The sequence below is a fragment of the Malaya genurostris genome, chromosome 3, assembly GCF_030247185.1.
Source record: "Malaya genurostris strain Urasoe2022 chromosome 3, Malgen_1.1, whole genome shotgun sequence".
NCBI classification, from domain to species: Eukaryota; Metazoa; Arthropoda; class Insecta; order Diptera; family Culicidae; genus Malaya; species Malaya genurostris.
The window spans coordinates 32,895,155-32,916,326 of NC_080572.1; the positions used below are offsets into that span (position 1 = coordinate 32,895,155).

A 21,172-nucleotide genomic window follows, 5' to 3' on the forward strand; every position below is an offset into this window, starting at 1 on the left:
CGTTCTTACTATTTTCCTGTAAACTAACGAGAACAATGATGTTTGGATTATTACATGACGGGATTTATCACGTATCATTAAGGTTTGTTTTGTTTTTAGTTTTCCGGATCTGATCGATGAAAATGTTATTGGTAAGTCAGTATTTCATATTTGAGATATTTCTCCGTGTTGAAATATTTCCAGCACTGTACAGTACAAACAAGTCGGCCTGAAGTATACAACCCTGACGAGCTCTTTCCCAGCGCTGCCAACTATACCGATTCAGGAATACTGACATTCTCTTTTGAAATACCGATTATTCAATTTTCATACAGATATATACTGATTTTCAGATTTTGTGTATGATTCCATAGATTTTATTCAGATGAAGCAACGAGAATGGATTTTTCGAGATAAATATCGTACAGATTGATTTTCCGAAAAATTCAAATTTTTGAAAAAAGTAGTTGGCAGCTCTGCTCTTTCCACTCTCGTATTTCTTCTCTCAGTGAACAATGCTGACAACGTGCAGCGAAAAAAATACTTGAAATAGTTATTTACATCAGTGGGAAGGTTACAAATAGTGTCTCAAAATAATGGTTAGTATACGAACTTCATGAAAATCTTGAAATCCATCTGAATTTGAACAACACCGTTCGTTTGAAGTGATTTTTTCAGTAGTGTAGGTGATAAATTACGCATCTGTAATTGAAACGATATAACAGTTTATAGTTCAGTGAGCGACCGGAGCTAATGTTGAAAGCAGCGATGCCAGATAGTTATGTTATTTCCGTAGATTGGCGATTTTCTCAAAAGCAGGAAACGATCTCTGCTGGTCGGCAGGCATTAGCGGCCCTTACACGAGCATTATTATTGTCATTTTTAATGATGTCTAAATAATGATGTATTTCAAATTTGATAGAAATCTCGTCATTACTGCACCATTACACGTTCATAAAAATGACATTATTTTTTAGTAATGACACTTTTAATGATAGTGTAAGGTCCGCTATTCAGATTTCGTAGTTTTCCGTATAAACAAACAAACAATTCCCGTAGATATCCGTAGAAATACTCCAATTCCGTACATCCAAACAAAATCTAAGTCCTTGAAACTACAGAGATTTCCGTAGATCTGACATCGTTGCTGGAAATGTTCAAAGATGCCAGGTCAAAATTTCAAATATTCTCAAGCAGGGTTGAAAAAGTTTGTAAACTAAAAAAAGTTTGCGGAGCTGATATTTTCTATTAGGTTTTTTATCGTCACTGCTAACCTCAATCGAATGAACACATTTTGACAGTTCAGCAGTACTGTTTGTAAGCAGAGATTTTTTTGTTTGTCTGTTAACAATTTGGATGAGACCATTTACGGTCCATATCGCCTAGATAGAGTTTTAAAACATTTGTTCACGATTGGATACGGTTTGATTCATTAAATAAAAGTGACTAGTTGCAAAGTGTAAAGATGATTGTTTAAGACGTGTTCTTCGATTTTTGTTTAAGCTTGTTTGTAAACAGTACCGCTGAACTGTCAAGGATGAATGCTTGTTCATTTGTGACGTCACGATAAAAAATCTAATTGGATTTTTTATCGTGACGTCACAAATGAACGAAAGTTCATCCTTGACGGTTCAGCGGTACTGTTTACAAACAAGCTTAAATAAAATCGAGGAATACATCTCAAATAAGTATTTTTACATTTCAGAACTAGCCACTTTTATTTAATAAATCTGTAACGAACTGTATCGAATTGTTGACAAATGTTTTGAAACTCTACTTAGGCGATATGCTCCGTGAACGTTCTCATCCGTTTGTCAACAGACAAGCAACAAAAAAGGTACAAACAGTACCGCTGAACTGTCAAAATGTGTTCATCCGATTGAGGTTAACAGTGACGGCAAAAAACCTAATTGAAGAATCCAATTTAGTGTGATCACTACGAAATAGGGTTATGGTGATTCTTTTGACATATCCAATGTATTTAGAAAACTTTCCGACGAATTTTTCATTTTACTTGAGATTGAATGAATGCAGATGCAAAACTACAAATATGGGTGAAAAAATGATTATTCGCGTGTTGTCATTAACCCATTATGTTCTAGCGTATGATATATCATACGCAAAACTTCCTATATTTTAATGCATGTTTATTACCTAACAGTTTTACTAGTTGATAGGTTACACTTCTAATTTCTTTGTTTATTAAAATTGTTTTCAAGTGTCAACGTTTTATTTGTATTATAACCTTGCAAAGTTCACACAAATCACCGAAGAAAAGTAAACAACATATTCGTGTGAATCTTATGTTCGAAGCCATAGATAATACTTCCATCTTTTGACGAGCCATTGCCATAGATTCAAATTAGTTATTTCAGAAGTGAAATTTAAAAAAAAATATGTTAAACAGTAGAAAAATTGTTGTTAACATTTGAACGTATGATATATCATACGGTGTGATAATACAGTAGTATTTTTTTCAAAACATCGTTAACCGATGAACTCGAGCATCAAAATTTGATGATTAGTTGAATTCTTTCGAAAATTTCTTACCATCAGCAAATCAAAGTCATTTTGTTATACCTTCCAAATGTGGAATATTCAAAACATGGCTGCAAAAAAAAGTGATGTGGACCTTTTAGGATTTGACGAACACGTGAATATGGAGTAGAACGCTAACTTAGAAAAGTAAGTATGAATACCTCCAAAACTTATTAAACATTGGAAACACTATCAAAGAAGCTTATGATACTCTCAACAAATCATACAAATATCTTAAATATCATACAAATACAAACAGGTAATCCTTTTTCTTAAAAACGAAGAAATGGAAACGACTGAAGTTATTTTTTTTATCTTCGATTAGACAGATTTTAATCATTACTTCGGGCCAGAAAAAGTTTTTGACTTTGTGTGCGGGGTTGGGAATCGAATACAGGAAGGCGTCGACGAATGAAGCTGTTTATTGCAGCTTACAATACAAAATATACAAATAATTATATCATCAATAACAATCCGCGAAAAAGTGAAACGAAGGTATATTTTGGACGAAATGCACCAAATTTTTCTATTTATATTGTGCCTTCATCTCAGATAGTACTTCTACCGGTACTATTTGAAAGAAATTGAATCGTTTATAGAAATACCACTCTCAAAATATAGGCATATCTCTTATAATTCTGTTGCTACTGTGTATATTGATATATCATACATAGGATAATTTCGTTTGGAAAAGATTTATAATAGTGATTTGGCATTTCCCAACATCTTCAACCCAAAATATGATGGTATTGATGATATCTGCTCATTTGGTTCAAATTTGGGAACCCCTGGGTTATAATGGGTGGGGAACCCCTGGGTTATAATGATTTGAAATTGTCCTATAAACTTGAAAATCTCGGATAAAATTTGAAATTTTTAGTCACATGCAGATTTGATTTAGATGATAAAACATAAGAAAATAGACGAGTAAAACCACTTTTGATCATAATTTATCAACTAATCTCAATACAACCATAAAAAAGAACCATATATGAAAATAGTACCCAACCTCACTTCTTTGAATTAGATATTTCATCTTACGATTTCTCCATAAATATCAATCAAACATACCACGGAAAGTTACTGAATCATTATTGACCGTTTTTTAATCAAATTTTCACACGTTTTTGTATGTTACTATTCGATTCATAAGAAAAAAAGTACGGGTGTGTAATGTCAGAGACATAACTGGATGTCGTGAATACGAATAAAACTGACACGATTTCTTTACACTTTCGAATTGATAGTTGATCGATTGTGTGAATTGCGAAACTTTCCCCTCTTTCACTACTAAAATTTTCAACGATTTTTGACGTAGATTATCTCATTTCGGATTTGCATATTTCATTGAAAGAATCATCAAGATGCTCTACAGGATTCATTTCTGACTTTTAGAAGGACCAAATTGTGGAATTCTCTACGATATTTAGCACAGTTCGGAACATTTATCACAAACGATTTTCGCATAGCGAAAAGTGCACGAACCAAATCAGATTATTTTGGATTTTCACTAAACTGATGATTTCTACCTTCGACTTTCAAAGAAGTAATCTTAATAGTTCTTCAGATAACACATAACTTTCTCTCCAATGCAAAGCACCAGCAGCTGATGCAATCGTTCTTGCTTGAATGGAAACTAGCTTTGCGTACAAACCGACACATCCGCACGCAGTGCCAAATGATGCGAAACTGGTTTAATGCGTCTTCTCGCCTTGACGACCGGAAGGCAAATGAGAACTACGACCTGAGCGTTTAAGGGTTTTAACCACGCTCTCCGATGCCGCTGTTTGAATGCATCTCCTCGCCCCGACGTCTGCTTTCATCCAACGCACAAGAAGAAATGATTGATTTTCGACCACGGTTCCCCTTTTATAACGATCAGTTGAAGATATGTGCCTGACTACCTCAAAATCGTCGTCCTTGCGCGAAAAACCCAAGCAAAAAAAGAGTTTTCCGCGTTATTTTAAAATTTTCAGAAAACTTATTTTTTGATTTGTTTGTGGTTATCTTACACTGTTCAAAATATTATCCTAAATTCCTGATCATATTTTTGATGAAATAGTGAAAGAATTATGTTGCTGCCATTAATACAAGTCGGGATATTGACGATTAGGTTCTGCCCATTCTTCCATATGGGTAATTTTCAAAAGGCGCTCCATAGTAAAGTAAGTCGTATTCACGACAAAAATAAAAACCCGGCATTTTTTTCGAATCTTCAAGCAAAATCTGAAAATTATCACCATCGCTTAGTTCAAAGCTCGCCACTCGTGTAGCGCAGCGGTCGCTGAAGAGTTGGTTGGATTCTTCTATAAAGAATGAGACACGGTGAACACATCCGGTGAATCTCAACGAGTGAGCACGTCGTGTCGTGTTAGTGCGGTGAAAATTCGAGTATTTCGCGAGAAAGAAAGAATTTTTATCCATACTTTGGTGACTCGACGTAGCCACACAGCGAGATTTTCACTTGTAGTGTAGTAAAAAAAAGTCAATTGCACTATAAACGAAAATTAACTGGTAATATAGCCTAAGTTGCTGTGCCATCAATGGGCGTCATCTTAAGCAAGATGACGCCAATCAGAAAAAAGAAGAAGGCACGGAATAAGCGGCGATTCCAAAGGTTTTTAATTTGGACAAATCAGCTGTTTTTCAAAGAAGGGCGAATCTTACAAAAGTAAACACATCGAGATGCTCTCTCCTACGAATAAATGCTTTAAAATCCTACAACTTTGCCTAAAAATTTGGATTTTATAAAAATCTCAATCTTAGTTATACAAGGTAGGGCGAAACTATTTATTTTCGTTATTTTAGATTGTTTCTAAACTTTTTACTACTAAAAATAGTAAATGAGACAATAAAATTACGCGCAGATTTGTATTAGTCGCGGAAACCAGCCAATTTCACGAAGAATGCGCGAGGGCGTAATTTTATAATTCACTCAGGAAGCATAGAAGTAAACAAATCGAAAAAAGGCGAAACTCATTTTATGTTGATTTATTCACTGGATATAGAGGAAAAGTGGAAAAAGTTGCATACCTTTTGAAGAACAACGGTTCATCGATTAAAAAAATTGATTTGAGATTATACGATAATTTCTAAATAGAAATCGAAACCAAAGTCATCCCACCTGGGTTAGATTCCCGAAGCCACGGTGCTGGTGGCGGTATTTTATTTTCGGCACTAGTGTTTCAAGTTTCGACATACACCGAAACCGCGTGTTTTCAGATTCGTTAAATATCGGAGACGAGTGTTTTGAATTTCGCGAAGGCACCGAAGAGCACCCATACGTTGATTATATTGTCAATCAATTGAATTCAATCAAATGCGTATTGATGAAAAAATAATGAATCATTCAAACGCATTTTTCGTCATATCGTGGTGGTATAGGCGATTATAGTAAAAGCAACGTATAAGGCAAAATTGGAAACACTCGGCTACGGTGTTTGCCGAGGTCACGGAAACTCGACTTCAGTGCTGCCCGAATCCAAACACCGTTGCTTGGCAATTACACGACTTTTGGTGAATCAAAGTGTTACCAAAAAAGATTTGCTAAAATAATGTTAATTCGAAAGTTCACGAGAAGAATGAAGTGTTGTGTTGTATTGTATTTAGCCATAAAAAAGAAGAATCTATGATTATCATCATAACATAACTGTGTAATTGAAATCAACATCAAACCATTGTTCTTTTAGTGAATCAAAGTGTAACCAAAAAAGATTTGCTAAAATAATGTTAATTCGAAAGTTCACGAGAAGAATGAAGTGTTGTGTTGTACACTGTGGTCGCAATTTAAACCTTTTTTTTTATAAAGTGATTTCAAGCTTCGTTTAATGATTTAAATTAATTTAATTAATTGTTTTAAACGTTAATAATTTATAAAAATAATTCATTCATCAAAACATTGTTCACATTTATTTCACATCAAAGACCGGGCCTAAAAATTTATATGAGATTAGTATTTTTTCTAAGCATAAAAAGTAATCAAGAAATCTGTAAATATGGCAACATTGTAACGGATATGTAAACAGTACAGACTCTCATAGTAACGGACCGGCGAATACTTCTTTGGGAGCCAAACGAACCGTCAAATCCCTATACTACACGCTTAAAAATAGTTACTCAAAAATGAGTAAAATCTCACTCATCTACAGAAAAAGTGGAACAACTCTAATTTAGAGTAACTCAAATTTGAGTTCTTCCACTGTAAACGATATTTGGGTAAAATCTACTCATTTACTTAGTAATACTTTATTTGTACATGTACCAAAAATAGAGTAACTATCACTCAAATTTTGAGTGAAATTCTTTTTCACATATACCAAATTTGCAAAAAAATTGCTCCTTTTCTGAGTGTATTGTCTTAAAATATTAAGTAATTGAACTCAATACTACAATCGCAAATTAACATACATGTCAGTTATGCTCAGGCACCAATCATACACTTATTCCTCATAAATGACATTTGAGCATATTCGGTTCCATTCTAAAGCACAACACGGAGTTTATCATTTTGTTTTTTGCAGACACAACACCGTTTGTGTTGAGCAACTCACCCTCGAAATACGCGATCTCACTAACAAAATATACAACCTGTTGCTAGAAATGGTTATTACAACTTTTAGACTGATCTTGCGAATAGTAACAAAAAAAACGAGTTATTGCGTTAACTCAAATTTAGAGTAGGAGTTACTCAATATCATTGATGATAACTACACGCTTAAAAATAGTTACTCAAAAATGAGTAAGATCTCACTCATCTACAGAAAAAGTGGAACAACTCTAATTTAGAGTAACTCCGAAGTTACTCAAATTTGAGTTCTTCCACTGGAAACGATATTTGGGTAAAATCTACTCATTTACTGAGTAATACTTTATTTGTACATGTACCAAAAATAGAGTAACTATCACTCAAATTTTGAGTGAAATTTTATTTCACATATACCAAATTTGCAAAAAAAAATCTCCTTTTCTGAGTATTGTATTAAAATATTAAGTAATTGAACTCAAAACTATATCAAGTGGTGGTTGCTTGGAGTAGTGTGTTAATCGCAAATTAACATACATGTCAGTTATGCTCAGGCACCAATCATACACTTATTCCTCATAAATGACATTTGAGCATATTCGGTTTCATTCTAAAGCACAACACGGAGTTTATCATTCCGGTTTTCGCAGACACAACACCGTTTGTGTTGAGCGACTCACCCTCGAAATACGCGATCTCACTAACAAAATATACAACCTGTTGCTACAAATGGTTATTACAACCTTTAGACTGATCTTGCGAATAGTAACAAAAACACGAGCTATTGCGTTAAACTCAAATTTAGAGTAGGAGTTACTCAATATCATTGATGATAACTACTCAATTTTTGACGTTTCCATGTATCATTTGAAAATGAGTAACTAGTACTCAAACTTTGAGTAACTTTTTCTAAGCATGTACTCAATTTTTGACGTTTTCATGTATCATTTGAAAATGACTAACTAGTACTCCAACTCTGAGTAACTTTTTCAAAGCGTGTATAGAGCATTAGGTTTTTTACCGTCACTGCTAACCTCAATCGGATGAACACATTTTGACAGTTCAGCAGTACTGTTTGTAAACAGAAATTTCTTTTGTTTGTTTATTTACAAATTGGATCAGACCATTTACGGTCCGTATCACCTAAATAAAGTTTTAAAACATTTGTTCGCGATTGAATACGTTTCGTTTTTGATATTTATTAAATAATAAAGACTAGTTGCAAAGTGTAAAGATGATTGTTTTAGATGTGCTCTTAGATTTTTGTTTAAGCTTGTTTGTAAACAGTACCGCTGAACTGTCAAGGATGAATACTTGTTCAATTGTGTCGTCACGATAAAAAACCTAATTAGATTTTTTATCGTGACGTCACAAATGATCAAGAATTCATCCTTGACAGTTCAGCGGTACTGTTTAAAAACAATCTTAAACAAAAATCGAATCTTAAATCTTAAACAATCTTCTTTACACTTTGCAGCTAGTCACTTTTCTATAATAAATCTCAAAAACAAGCCGTATTCAATCGTGAACAAATGTTTTAAAACTTTATTTAGGCGATGAGGATCGTAAATGTTCTGATCCAAATTGTCAATAAACAAACAAGAAAAATCTCTGTTTACAAACGGTACTGCTGAACTGTCAAAATGTGTTCATCCGAGTGAGGTTAGCTGTGACGGTAAAAAACCTAATTAGGTTTGGCACGATGACCACTCGAATGAACCACCAATGAACTGCCGATGAATCAAGTTCACCTTTTGACAGCTATCAGTGGTTTGTTTACGTATATATTAACACGTATTCAAATTAGAATGAACGCAATGAACACATAAACAAACCACTGATAGCTGTCAAAATTGATACATTTTGTTCACATTTGTGAGGTTATGTTATGTTCGTACAAAACCTAATGGGAGTTTGACGGTTCGTTTGGCTCTCTAAGAGGTATTCGCCAGTCTGTTACTACACGCAGAGAAAAATATTGTTAAAATAACTAAATTAGGTTATAGGCAGTTTTATACAATGAATTTTTTTTATTGAAATAGTGACAAACGAAAATCTGGGTTGATATTGCAAATATTGCTACTTGAAACTACAAAACATGATGATTAATTTTCCTCAGTGGATCAGTTTGTTTTAATCAATATTTTGATAAATATAACATGTTAGATTTTACTTGTGCGTTCCTGTCAATTTCTTGTCTAACAATTCCACAGTAAGTTCAATTCGAAAAATTAGTTTTAAATGAACGAACTCTAGTTTAAGTTAATTATTTTGAGCGCTTTAAATTTACAAATTTTTTAGTTGAAATAAATGAATTTAAATTTAGCTATTTCTACTAACGCTTTTGTTTGTTATAATCACATATTTTGGTTTGGTTTTAAGAATGAAATGATTTCTTTTAAATTAATTCGCAAGGTAATTTTTTATGCTACTTTATTTCGGATCATGCTCGTATTCAAATTCTTAAAATTATTCACATTGAAGTCCGCGTATTTTGATTAGTATCCAATGTTTTGGTGCTTCATCAGTCCGGTCAAAATATCTGCATCAAATAATTTTTTTTCAAAAAAAAACGTGTTATTTATTACTATGCATTTTTTCAAGAATGTTCCTAATTATAAATACATACGCTGGAATTGTTTAAAACCTTCTATGGAATTAAAGAAGTTGTGATGTTATGTTGAAGGGAAAAATTAATTCAAAACAATCATACTCCAGTTAAAAATCAAATTCAAAAATCTACTAACAGCTTTGTTAGTTTAAACATGCTTCATTTCTCTACGTGTATGAGAGTCTGTAGTAAACATGCTGTTGGTATTTATTCAAAGGGTGAAGAAGATGAGATGGGTGACTCGGAAGAAAGAATAAGAAGTCAGTTGTCAGCCCTCTTAGAAAAAAACGTTCAACGGTGGTCCTTCATTGGTCCAATGAACGTCCAATCAATCGTTCAACGAGAGGCCAACGCGGAACCTTCGTTTGCCGATTTTGAAACAGACCGTTGAACCGAATGCCATTGTACCTAATTCTCGGTGTGCATTTTACGGGTGTTTTTATCAGACACTTTAAACTTTTCCATTGGAACTGTTATTGTATTACATTTCTTTATATTTACTGTCTTGTCTTTGTCTGAGACCTTATAAATACTTATATATGTTTTCGATTTCGGGAGGGGCCAGGACCCCCCCCCCCCTCTGGGTACGTGACTGATTTGATGGTAACACCTAGACTTCACACTATTTTTGCAAGAGAAAAAACAACAAACCGTTCCAGCCAACCTAACGAATATTTCGGCAGTATGTCGTTCAATAAGCGCTCAACGACTAACAAAATAGAGCCTATTTTTTACCTGGAGCTGTTAGTGGAATGTATTCAACAGTTTCACTTTTTCTGTACCATTTAATTCCACTATTTCACTGTCACGTTATTACACTTTCACAAAGTCACTATACTTTAATGAAGCATAACAAACGTTACAATACAGATACGCGTATTTCGGAATGTTACTTACAACCTTCTTAAGTGTATCGGTTTTATAAGTTTGTTTGAAAGAATGCTGTAATGCTGCTCCTTATATACGAAATGTCTTATTGACAACGGGTAAAAACGGGAAGAAACAGGTAGTTACAGACGGGTAAAACGGTAGTTTGATTGTCAGCGGAGGGCAACAAACTGAAGAAGTGGGATATTAAGAGATTAAGTATTACCTAAATCTATTTGTATCTTATGTTTAGGTAATAACTTGAATAGCCAGGAGGGCTTATTTCCTTGGTCACGATTCAATAAAGAAATGGAGTTATTTTTGAAGATTTCTAAACTTTCAGCTGTGTCTAATTTCCATGGGTTGGAAATTTGTCTTATGATTTTTATGTCGTTGGTAGTGAGTTCATGATCTTCAGAAAAGGCATGTTCAGCTACTTTTGACTTGAAATGATGTGGTAGTCCTTTATCTAATTCTTCAGATGCTTTCGCTATTTCAGCGACGTACTCTTTGAAACGGATGTCTAGAGTTCTCTCTGTTTGTCCAATATATATTTTATCACAATGAGAACACGAAATTTTGTATACCCCAGATTTTTTCAAATTATCCGTAGGATCTTTTGTAGAACCTAGTAAATTTTTCAATTGACAGTTCATGCTGCTGAATGCTAAATCCAAACCAAATTTATTTAGTTTTGCTTTCAAAGGATGTGCAATGTTTGGATTGAAGTCTACCGATATTCTTTTTAAATTTTTCGATGGAGGAGATAGAGTTGTAAGTGATTGTTTTTTCAACAATCTTAATTTTTTGTCGAGGATTGTTTGAATTGAACGCTCCGGATATCCATTGAGCTTTCCAATTTCGAAAATAAAGTTTTTTTCTTTTATTGCAACATCTCTCTTAAGGGGTAAGGTCAGCATTCTGTGAATCATATGGTGGAAAGCTGCCATTTTGTGTTGGTGGGAATGATTAGAAGTATTTGGTATGACCCGATCTGTGTTGGTTGGCTTCCTGTATATCTCGAAATTTAAGATTTTTGCCTCTCTGATAATGAGGATATCTAAGAAAGGTAAACTGTTGTCTTTCTCCTCCTCATAGGTGAATTTAATGTTTTTATGTAAGTTATTAATCATTTGTAAGAAAGTTGATAAATCATTGCGTTTGATGATACAGAATATATCATCAACGTATCTCCACCAGCGATTAGGTAATAATCCCTGATTTTTCAAAAGTTATTCAAGATTTGCCATAAACAATTCGCATAAAAACGGGGAGAGCGGATTACCCATTGGTGCCCCTTGTAACTGGGAGGTCTTTTCTTAGATCTAGACTGTTTTTTTTTTTTCATTTACCAACAGAGATGCCATTCATACAGAATTATCTGCAATGTACTGATTTGTATGCGTTAATGCGGATTTCATGCAGGATACAGATTTAACAGATTTAATGAATGTTGCCGAAACCAAATACAGAATTGTGCCTACTTCTCAGCCTCCAACGCAATGCAAAATCGAACCGTATATATTAACACGTATTCAAATTAGAATGAACGCAATGAACACATAAAAAAACCTGTGAGAGCTGTCAAAATTGATTCATTTTGTTCATATTTGTGAGGTTATGTTATGTTCGTGCAAAACCTAATGGGTTCGTTTGGCTCCCTTAGAGGTATTCGCCAGTCTGTTACTACACGCAGAGAAAAATATTGTAAAAATAACTAAATTAGGTTATAGGCAGTTTTATACAATGAATTTTTTTTATTGAAATAGTGACAAACGAAAATCTGGGTTGATATTGCAAATATTGCTACTTGAAACTACAAAACATGATGATTAATTTTCCTCAGTGGATCAGTTTGTTTTAATCAATATTTTGATAAATATAACATGTTAGATTTTACTTGTGCGTTCATGTCAATTTCTTGTCAAACAATTTCACAGTAAATTCAATTCGAAAAATTAGTTTTAAATGAACGAACTCTAGTATTTTCAATTTTTTGAAAAACTAACCAAAAAAGAATAAATTTTACAGCTTTGTATACACCACAAACTAATAATCGGTTTCACGTACCTGAGAAGTCATTTTTCAGATCTCATGGAAGATTTTTCAACATTAAGTTCCATGAACAATAGAGAACTTATTCTATAGGGTAACAGAGGTATTTTGGCTCACTTTAGGATTTATTTTATTTTGGTTCACTTTGTAAAAATATCCACCAAATGTAATATCTTTGAAAAACTCTTCCGCAATAGGTATTTTAATGTGATTAGCTTCAAATTGGTGCAACATGGGTTACTTAACATCGGTTAAATCCATAAAGTTTGTTAGGTGGGCCAAAATATATGAAGTGGCCAAAATACCTCTGTTACCCTAATAGTGCGAATAACTTGACTTTTTTTTCAAACTTTTGCGCTTTCCCCACCTCTTGAAACTCCTCTTGCTCCCTTGAGGCCCCACCCCCTTGAACCATCTCCCCACCCTTTTGAACCGCCCCTTACACCAAAATATTCTGAATTTGTGTTCCAATTTATTGCCTGAAAATGTATATAGCATTACTTAAACTTATCAGATGATGCTTTAAATCATATTCCCAGATGGTCGGCGGAACAACACTCCTTTTGAATGACCTACACCATCCGATCGAAGAAACCATTCATTACTGCTATGTATGCAATGTCGCCATCTCCAACTCGATCAACAATCTGTGTCAATTGTTTCCTACAATAAGCGAAGATGACGAAACTGTCAGTCCGGCTACCATTCTTGCCAACATTTTACAGTTCGATATTACTCCAGAATTGTCTCATTCACAGGCAATTTGTATTGAATGTAATTCCCTTTGTAATGAATACCAGAATCTACTAGATCGCTTAGACTCGATTAAACTGCAGTTAACCGTTAGTTACAACAGTACTGTTACTAAGCTGGCAGCATGTTTAACGGCAAGAGAGTTGGTTGAAGCCGAAGCCGAAGCATTGGATGATTCAAGTGTGTCACAAGATCTAAAGTTGCAGAACGATGGAACAGAACTAGTAAAATTTTGAGCATCCCGGGAGAATTGTAATCTTTTACCTTTTATCTTTCTAGATAGGAATCCCCCTTGGGCATTTGACTGCAGTGGTTTCAGTTGTTTCGAATGCAGACCCCAAAGTCAATGTTAAATATGAGAATGATGAGAATTTGTCCAATTTACATTTGGTTCCTGAATCTATTGCATGCAGAACGGTTTCTCCTATTAAAAACTCTCGCTCCATCATAAAAGTGCTTGAACAAACCACTTCTACGAATAGTAATGTAACTTCTGATCCGAATAGTCAGGGTGTACACGTCTGCGAAGTTCCGTCGGCCGAACTTTCAATGGAGCAGTTTTTCGACGGAGCTGATGGAAATATGGTTGAAATAATCACTGAAGGGAATTCAACGGATTATATTTACGATAGCGTGATTGAAACAATTGGTGAATCGGATGATGACGATCCCGGCGGGAAGACCGGAACTGGATCAATTACTCTTGATGCTACTAATAATCAACCTGAACAAGAATTTGTGACGGAAGACGACTCTAACGGTGCACACATTCTTATTGCAGCAGCAAACGACAGTATAAAAACAATGCAAAAGAGATTGGAAGCGGTGAGTAATTATTTGAAACAATTAATTGCATTAATTTCAATCCACACGTTTTTCGACTTTCGATTTAAATAACTTTTCAAAACAAGTTTAATTTGCGCCCCTTCCTGGAAGGATTCTTAGTGTCAGTAGGATCCATAGTACTAGCCATGCAATGATTCTGTACACTAAGAATCGGCTGCGAAGTCTGTTGAAACAGAAAGGCCAAATTCCACAAAAGGAATGTAATGCCAGGACTTTGGTTTTAATTTGCGGAATTTCATTTGATGCAAAGAGGGAAGTTTTGGTAGGTCCCGTTTAATTAAAATGTTATAATGATGTTAAATCGCATTAATTGTACTTTATCCTAGTTTTGAATATTTTTCCATTACAATTATCTTAATTCTATTAGGTCCTACTGCTTATTACTATTGTACTATTACTATAATTTAGTATTTTAACCTTATGTATTAGCTAATGGACAATGGTGAAACTTATAGTTTCACCCGGACGTACCCCTAGGACGAAGCAGTCACCGTTTGTCGATTGCTTTTGTTCGACCCTGCCGAACGTGGCTTGGGTTGCAAATTGTTAGCTATGTAGACAACTAGCATTGACACCAAACACCATATAGGGATCATCATTCCATATAGCGGCATTGAATTGTATTCCATTTTAAGACAAATGAATATCTGTGACAAAATTTTTAGCAGTATTCCTGCTACGTAATATTTATAGTGCCGGAAAGAAATCAGTCGGTTGGCGTGCTGACGCTGAATAATTTCAATAATCACCCAAGTAATTAGTATAGTATCGTAGAGCCATAGCGGAATGAATACGATAAACCAATTCCAATTAATACGGTTTTCCAATCGAAGACAGAGCAATATGAGGAACACTAACAAGATGAACCAAGTAAACAGAGCACGTTGAACGAATCCCATGGCAAAATGTTAGAGTCTAGAAGCAAATTTGTAATTATATTTTAAATTATTTTAAAAGGCTGTCAAATTACCTATCTTAATATACAGGAATTTTCTAAACTTTAGCCAAAATTGAACGATTTTGAGAGAATCATACTTGTTTACATGGTGCGAAATTCTTCGTTTACTTTTCTATGCTAAATGTCAAACATTTTATTATTTCGTTCTTTACATTCTCAGTATTGGCACCACTGGCGAAATATTTCTAGAGTTATTTTTCCGGCAAAACTTGAAATATTTCTGCTAAAGTCACCCTACCCTCTTAGAAAAAAACATTCAACGATGGTCCTTCATTGGTAGATACGTTGGATCATTGGTCCAATCAATCGTTCAACGGGAGGCCAACGCGGCACCTTCGTTTGCCGATTTTGAAACAGACCGTGGAACCGAATACCACTTAGTTTTTTAAACTAACACTACATACCTGTACAATATCTCTACTTTACGTACGCACTATTGCAAAATTGAACACTTACACAAACATCGCAATTTCGTCGTTTGAATATGACATCTGCCGCTGTAATGAACCTTTAGGTGACGCTTAAAAAAAGCAGGCGCATTGATTGACAATTTGTATAGTTGCATTGATGAAATACATAGTCAGTAGATATACACCATACCACGATGTTCTTTCTACATATATTATGTTGATATGAACAATATGCATGGTACTTTCAAACTTGACAATCTCTACCCAACTATATGTTAATTCATGGTAACATTATTATATTCTGAAGAAAAACTTACTTACATGGTAGTCATAATTATATCACTTTATTATGACCGAAAGCTCAATTTCACCTTACTTGTAATTGTCATTGGGTCTTTTTTGTTCTTATTTTAATGATTGTCAAAATTACCACTCCAGAAAAGTCATAAAAACAAATAGTATAGTTAAGTAGTAGATTTTTTGTCTAGTGCTTACCACAATACAGATGGTAAATAATCTAATATCATGATCGTTATTTGAGTGTATAGTTGAATTGACCATGAGAAACAGGTTGCGGTTACTATAATATTTTTCTGAGTGTAGATGGTCGGGTTAGGATTGCTGCACACCCGAACCCGATCGAAAATAAAAAACTTTTACCGGGCCCTAAGACTGAACCCGATCTTGAGATTAGTTTTTCTTCTGAATCCGATTTTTTACCCGATAAAAAAATAAAAATCTAACCGTACCCGACCCGAACCCTAAAAAATTTCCGAAACCCGACCAAATTTTTCAACCCGTCAGGTTCGGGTACCCATTGAAAATAAAAAAAATCGGCACACGTGCCTGACACGACAAAGCTGACTTCTCTTTACTTTAAACGCTCCACAGGAAGTTCACTCATTCTGATTAAAGGGAAAGTGACGATTAACTAAACTGACTGCCAGTTGGATGAAACATCTTCAATCAAATCTCGATACACTTCCGGTGAAACTCTAAACGAGTGAGCACGTTGCATCGTGTTAGTCCGGAGAAAATTCGAGTATTTTGCAAGAAAGAAAGGATTTTCATCCGTACTTTTCACTTTGTAGTCTAGTGAAAAGAAAGTCCATTCGACTATAATCGAAAATTAACTGGCAATATAGCCTTAGTTGCTGTGCCATCAAATCGGCGTCATCTCAAGTGAGGTGACGCCAACTAGAAACAGAAGAAGAAATCTCGATACATATATGACGTCACACACGAAAAAATATTCATAAAAGTAAAGATTAAATTGAATAATTTAGATTATAAACAAACTTTATTCGATAGACATATTATCTGGAAACATGGTTTTCGGAGTTGGGTAACCTACTCTGGTAGACTGTGTGAAATACAATTTTCTTGTTCTTCTCTTAAAGTTTGTACCGCAAAATTATAACATTTTGTAAAATATATCAGTCAATACTCATAAATTAAAAACATTTTCTATGAATCAGCTTTTTTTCAAAACCAAAACCAATTACTACTGCGCGCTATGCCGAGCAAACAACGGACCATCTACGGCCCACAACGTGAAAACTATTACCCTTCACCTGAAAACGGAACACAACGAGAAGATCCTTATTTGTGAACATTGTGACGCCATTTTCCGGAGGCGATCAGAATACAACGAACATCTTGATCAACATGTCGCATCTGAGATGACTGACTTTCGTTGCGATATCTGTTCAGTCAAGTTCAGCAACATTCGTGCGCTGCGAATGCACCTTAAGAGTCACCAAGGCACATCAAAAGTATGGGTCTGCGAGATATGCAATAAGAAGTACAGCTCAAAGAACTTGCTGGATGAACATATGAATATGCATTCCGGAAAACGACCTTTCAAATGTGCTCATTGTCCCAAGGTTAGTTCATTATGGTATCGTGTGTGTCAGAATTTCAACCAACTACTATTATGCAGGATTTTGCGTCTAAATATACCTTAGCAGCTCACATGAAGATACATCAGGACCGAGAAAGGATCTTCAATTGCAAGGTGTGTGGCAAAAGTTTTTTCAGTCAAAGTAATCTTCTGCAGCATGAGCGAACCCACACCGGTGTGCGAGACTACACTTGTCCGGATTGTGACAAAACGTTCATGTCGCAACATAACCTTGATATTCACAAAATTGTGCATTTGAATTACAAACCATTTATATGCCGCACTTGTGGCAAGGGATTTGCACGAAAAGCGGAAATCAAGGATCACGAGAGGACTCACACAGGTCCGTTAAACAGAAACACTTGGTTATAACTTCCATCGTGCTAATTTCTTCCGCACCATTTTGCAGGCGAACGACCATTTATTTGCGATATCTGTGATGCAAGCTTCTCCCAGCGATCTAATCTGCAGTCACACAAAAGGGCGACACATTTCAACGATCTTCGGTACAAATGTGACCTGTGTGGTCGGTGCTTTAAACGGCGAAGACTGTTAGACTATCATATCAAAGCTTGCCACACAGGTGAAAGACCTTATAAATGCGACGTTTGCTCCGCGACCTTTGTCTATCCAGAGCATTTTAAAAAACATCAAAAAATCCACACTGGATCGAAACCCTTTGCTTGTGAGGTGAGATTAGAAAAATTGCATATGAATATTCCATTTATTGTGTTTGAATACAATTGATCTTTTCAGGTTTGCAGTAAAACATTCAACAGCCGAGACAACCGCAACGCACACCGGTTTGTGCACAGTGACAAAAAGCCTTATGAATGTGTCACTTGCGGGGCTGGTTACATGCGAAAGCCACAGTTATATGCGCATATGCAACAACGTGGTCATTTAAATGGCACTATCGTGGTAAACCAACCGAGAATTACTAACGAAGATTTGTTGGAGTTTGACACGACCACTGATTCGATTGGGGATCCGGTTGAATTAGATACAAAGGACGGAATAATTTTCGAGGAAAATGACGAAGGAGAAGACATAGATGAGGTAGAATGTTTTAAAAATCACGAAACACACACACATAAATATATATATATATATATATATATATATATATATATATATATATATATATATATATATATATATATATATATATATATATATATATATATATATATATATATATATATATATATATATATATATATATAATTAATTAATTAATTTATTTAATTTCTAAATGTTTCAGTACTATGTCGAAGAGGATGCTGAAGAAGAAGGTGTCATAATTGCTAGCGATGATCAGGCAAATATGCATTTGCAAAATACGGTAGGACTCCCCGAAGCGACCGCACTGTTTGCAACCAGTAGAGGCTTTATCGATGAATCAGACATTGTGAGTCAAGACGAAGAAATGCAACTCGTGAAACTCAATATCACCAATTCTAATGGGAAAAACAGTATTACCTGGGTAAACATGGTAACTGAATAATCCTTCAAAAATATGTGAATTTTGTCCAAAGAATAAAACTATAAAAATTTTTGAAACCATGAACGGTAAAATCTATTCATTCGACCATAAACATATGACGCAAAGTTAATTATTGCAGTTTAGTGATAAATAGATGAAAAGGGGATCGTTGTTATGAAAAAGGTATAAATCAGGATAAATCGTTCGAATCAAAGCAGATGCGGAACAAAAAAAAGTCATTTGAGGGCTTTTATACCACATGTTTGTGCTGAGTGCAAATGACTATGTTACTTGTTTGACGTTTCGTCTTCGACCAAACAGTCCACTAGCAGTTCACGTTGAATTACTAATGCCATCTCGCGGCTTAAAATAAAGTGCTAAGTTGACGGGTGTACGTCATTTGGCCGAAATTCTTTTGGCATAACTTTTGATTGGCATACATCTTTTTGGCATAATGTCATATAGCATAAAATAAAAAGATATACTATTTCATTTGGCATAATTTCAATTGTGCATATTTTCTTTCAATATTCGATTAGTTCTAATTGCGTGATTCTTGTCGCATTACTGCCGTAAAAACGAGATTACAGGTTTTCTTGCTAAGCCATCGCTTTCGATTAGTGATGGGGCGACTCAAACTGCATTACGCTTTCGACGGCGGGTCGATTATGTTCATCTATCAAAAAGCCAAGGAGGCTCGGAGGTACTAAGACACCGAGGCGACGCTGGCTGAGTCGGCCGCCGACCCGCAGTCGTAGATGGCAGCCCCGCACACAAACCTGTAATCCACCCGTTTGCCCTGTCTCGCAAAGATTAGGGCTATCTCTTGGCTTCGCATAAGGAGGTCACAAGGCGGCGAAACCGTATTTTTTATGTCACAACGAGTACAAGGCAACCTCGGCGGCGCCAAGCTGCTGAGGTAACGCAGTCCGAGTCGTTCAATACCTAATCGGAAGCGATTGTCTCTAGCAAGGAAACCGGTTCGCCACGTGACCCTGTCAGCTTGGAGCGAAATCAATTTTCAGTTCTGCAACGCTTCGTTCTATCTATCTGGACATCTTGTTAAAATGATGTCTAATTCTCTAATTCTATCTGGACATCTTGTTAATATGATGTCTTTGATAGAAGTCAGAAGGGAAGAAAAATGTCAAATTCGTGCGCGCCAAAATAGCAGCACTGCGCACCCATAAGCGGACCTTACACGATCATTAAAAGTGTCATTACTAAAAAATAATATCATTTTAATGAACGTGTAAGGTGCAGTAATGACGAGTTTTGGTTAACGCAGTAGCTCACAAGTTACTACGATCCCAACTGTCGTCAACAAAAACAGCTATAACAACCGTAGCTGTTAGAGAAGAACTTTTCATCAGTTCAAATCTAACCACCGATCAGAACAGTTAAGAAATAAACTACTTTTAATAGCTTAATCCGGTCTTGCTTACTGCACTCTGTTACATACAAGGGGTTATGGGTACCCCACAAATTCACGGAATTCCACAATATTCCGGTGGACAAGACTTCGAAAATTGGAGCTTCCGCGTCAAGTTGTTTCTGGATTCAGTGGATGTGCTGAAGGCCTTGACAACCGGTGTTCCATCTGTGGAAGCGGAGAAGAAGAAGTTCGAGGAAGCTGACTGGAAGGCAAAAAGCTTAATCTTTGGATTCCTGGCTGATGAAGTCCTGGAAGTGGTCCGGCACAAACAAAGCGCAAAGGATATGTGGACGAGCTTGGGCAAAGTTTATGCCAAGAAGTCGGTGGTGAGTCAAACTCTCCTGAGGAAGCAGCTGGGTCGTTTGCGTATGAAGGAAGAGGCCCCAATGCGGTCACACTTTCTGATGTTCGAAGATTTGGTAAGACAACTGAGAACGGCTGGTGCGGTTTTATCCGATGGAGATCTCGTCTCTCAGTTGTTTCTGAGTTTACCGGATACGTATGATCCGTTGGTTACGGAGCTTGAAAATATCAGGGAACCTGAAAGAGCAAGGCAAAGATTGTTAGCGGAAGAGCAAAAGCGTACCGATCGCATGGATGAAACTTCGGAAGCAAGACCAGTTTGCAGGTAACCAGCAAAAGAAGTATGTTGGCAAGTTCAAGGGAACTTGGCCACATGAAGAAGGACTGTAAGCAGAAAAATGCAGTCACAGAAGAAAAGACTGTCAGTTTTATGGTGAGTCGCGACAAAGCTACGAAACCGAGTGAAAAGACTATCCACTTCGACTCCACTAACTGGATTCGGGAGC

The 21,172-nt window shown here is 35.6% G+C and overlaps 2 protein-coding genes across 4 annotated transcripts; one reads left to right on the forward strand and one right to left on the reverse strand.

Annotated features, from left to right (window-relative positions):
• The first annotated feature begins 445 nt into the window (after nucleotides 1-445).
• On the forward strand, nucleotides 446-19,012 carry LOC131435461 (zinc finger protein 3 homolog). Of its 3 annotated transcripts, none has more exons than XM_058603366.1 (9): nucleotides 459-578; nucleotides 2,536-2,664; nucleotides 13,112-13,549; nucleotides 13,605-14,150; nucleotides 17,018-17,425; nucleotides 17,482-17,785; nucleotides 17,852-18,132; nucleotides 18,199-18,501; nucleotides 18,707-19,012. In XM_058603366.1, the coding sequence occupies exons 3-9, from the start codon at nucleotides 13,112-13,114 to the stop codon at nucleotides 18,947-18,949; spliced, it is 2,523 nt and encodes an 840-aa protein (XP_058459349.1). In that variant the 5' UTR covers nucleotides 459-578; nucleotides 2,536-2,664; the 3' UTR covers nucleotides 18,950-19,012. The 3 variants fall into 3 exon arrangements, with proteins under 3 accessions (XP_058459348.1, XP_058459349.1, XP_058459350.1); XM_058603367.1 differs by having other exon boundaries at nucleotides 466-578; nucleotides 2,602-2,664; XM_058603365.1 differs by lacking the exon at nucleotides 2,536-2,664 and having other exon boundaries at nucleotides 446-578.
• Nucleotides 14,211-15,252, reverse strand: LOC131435462 (transmembrane protein 60). The gene is made up of 2 exons (XM_058603368.1): nucleotides 15,142-15,252; nucleotides 14,211-15,086 (listed from the first exon to the last, which is right to left on the reverse strand). The coding sequence occupies exon 2, from the start codon at nucleotides 15,068-15,070 to the stop codon at nucleotides 14,645-14,647; it is 426 nt and encodes a 141-aa protein (XP_058459351.1). The 5' UTR covers nucleotides 15,071-15,086; nucleotides 15,142-15,252; the 3' UTR covers nucleotides 14,211-14,644.
• Nucleotides 19,013-21,172: the final 2,160 nt, after the last annotated feature.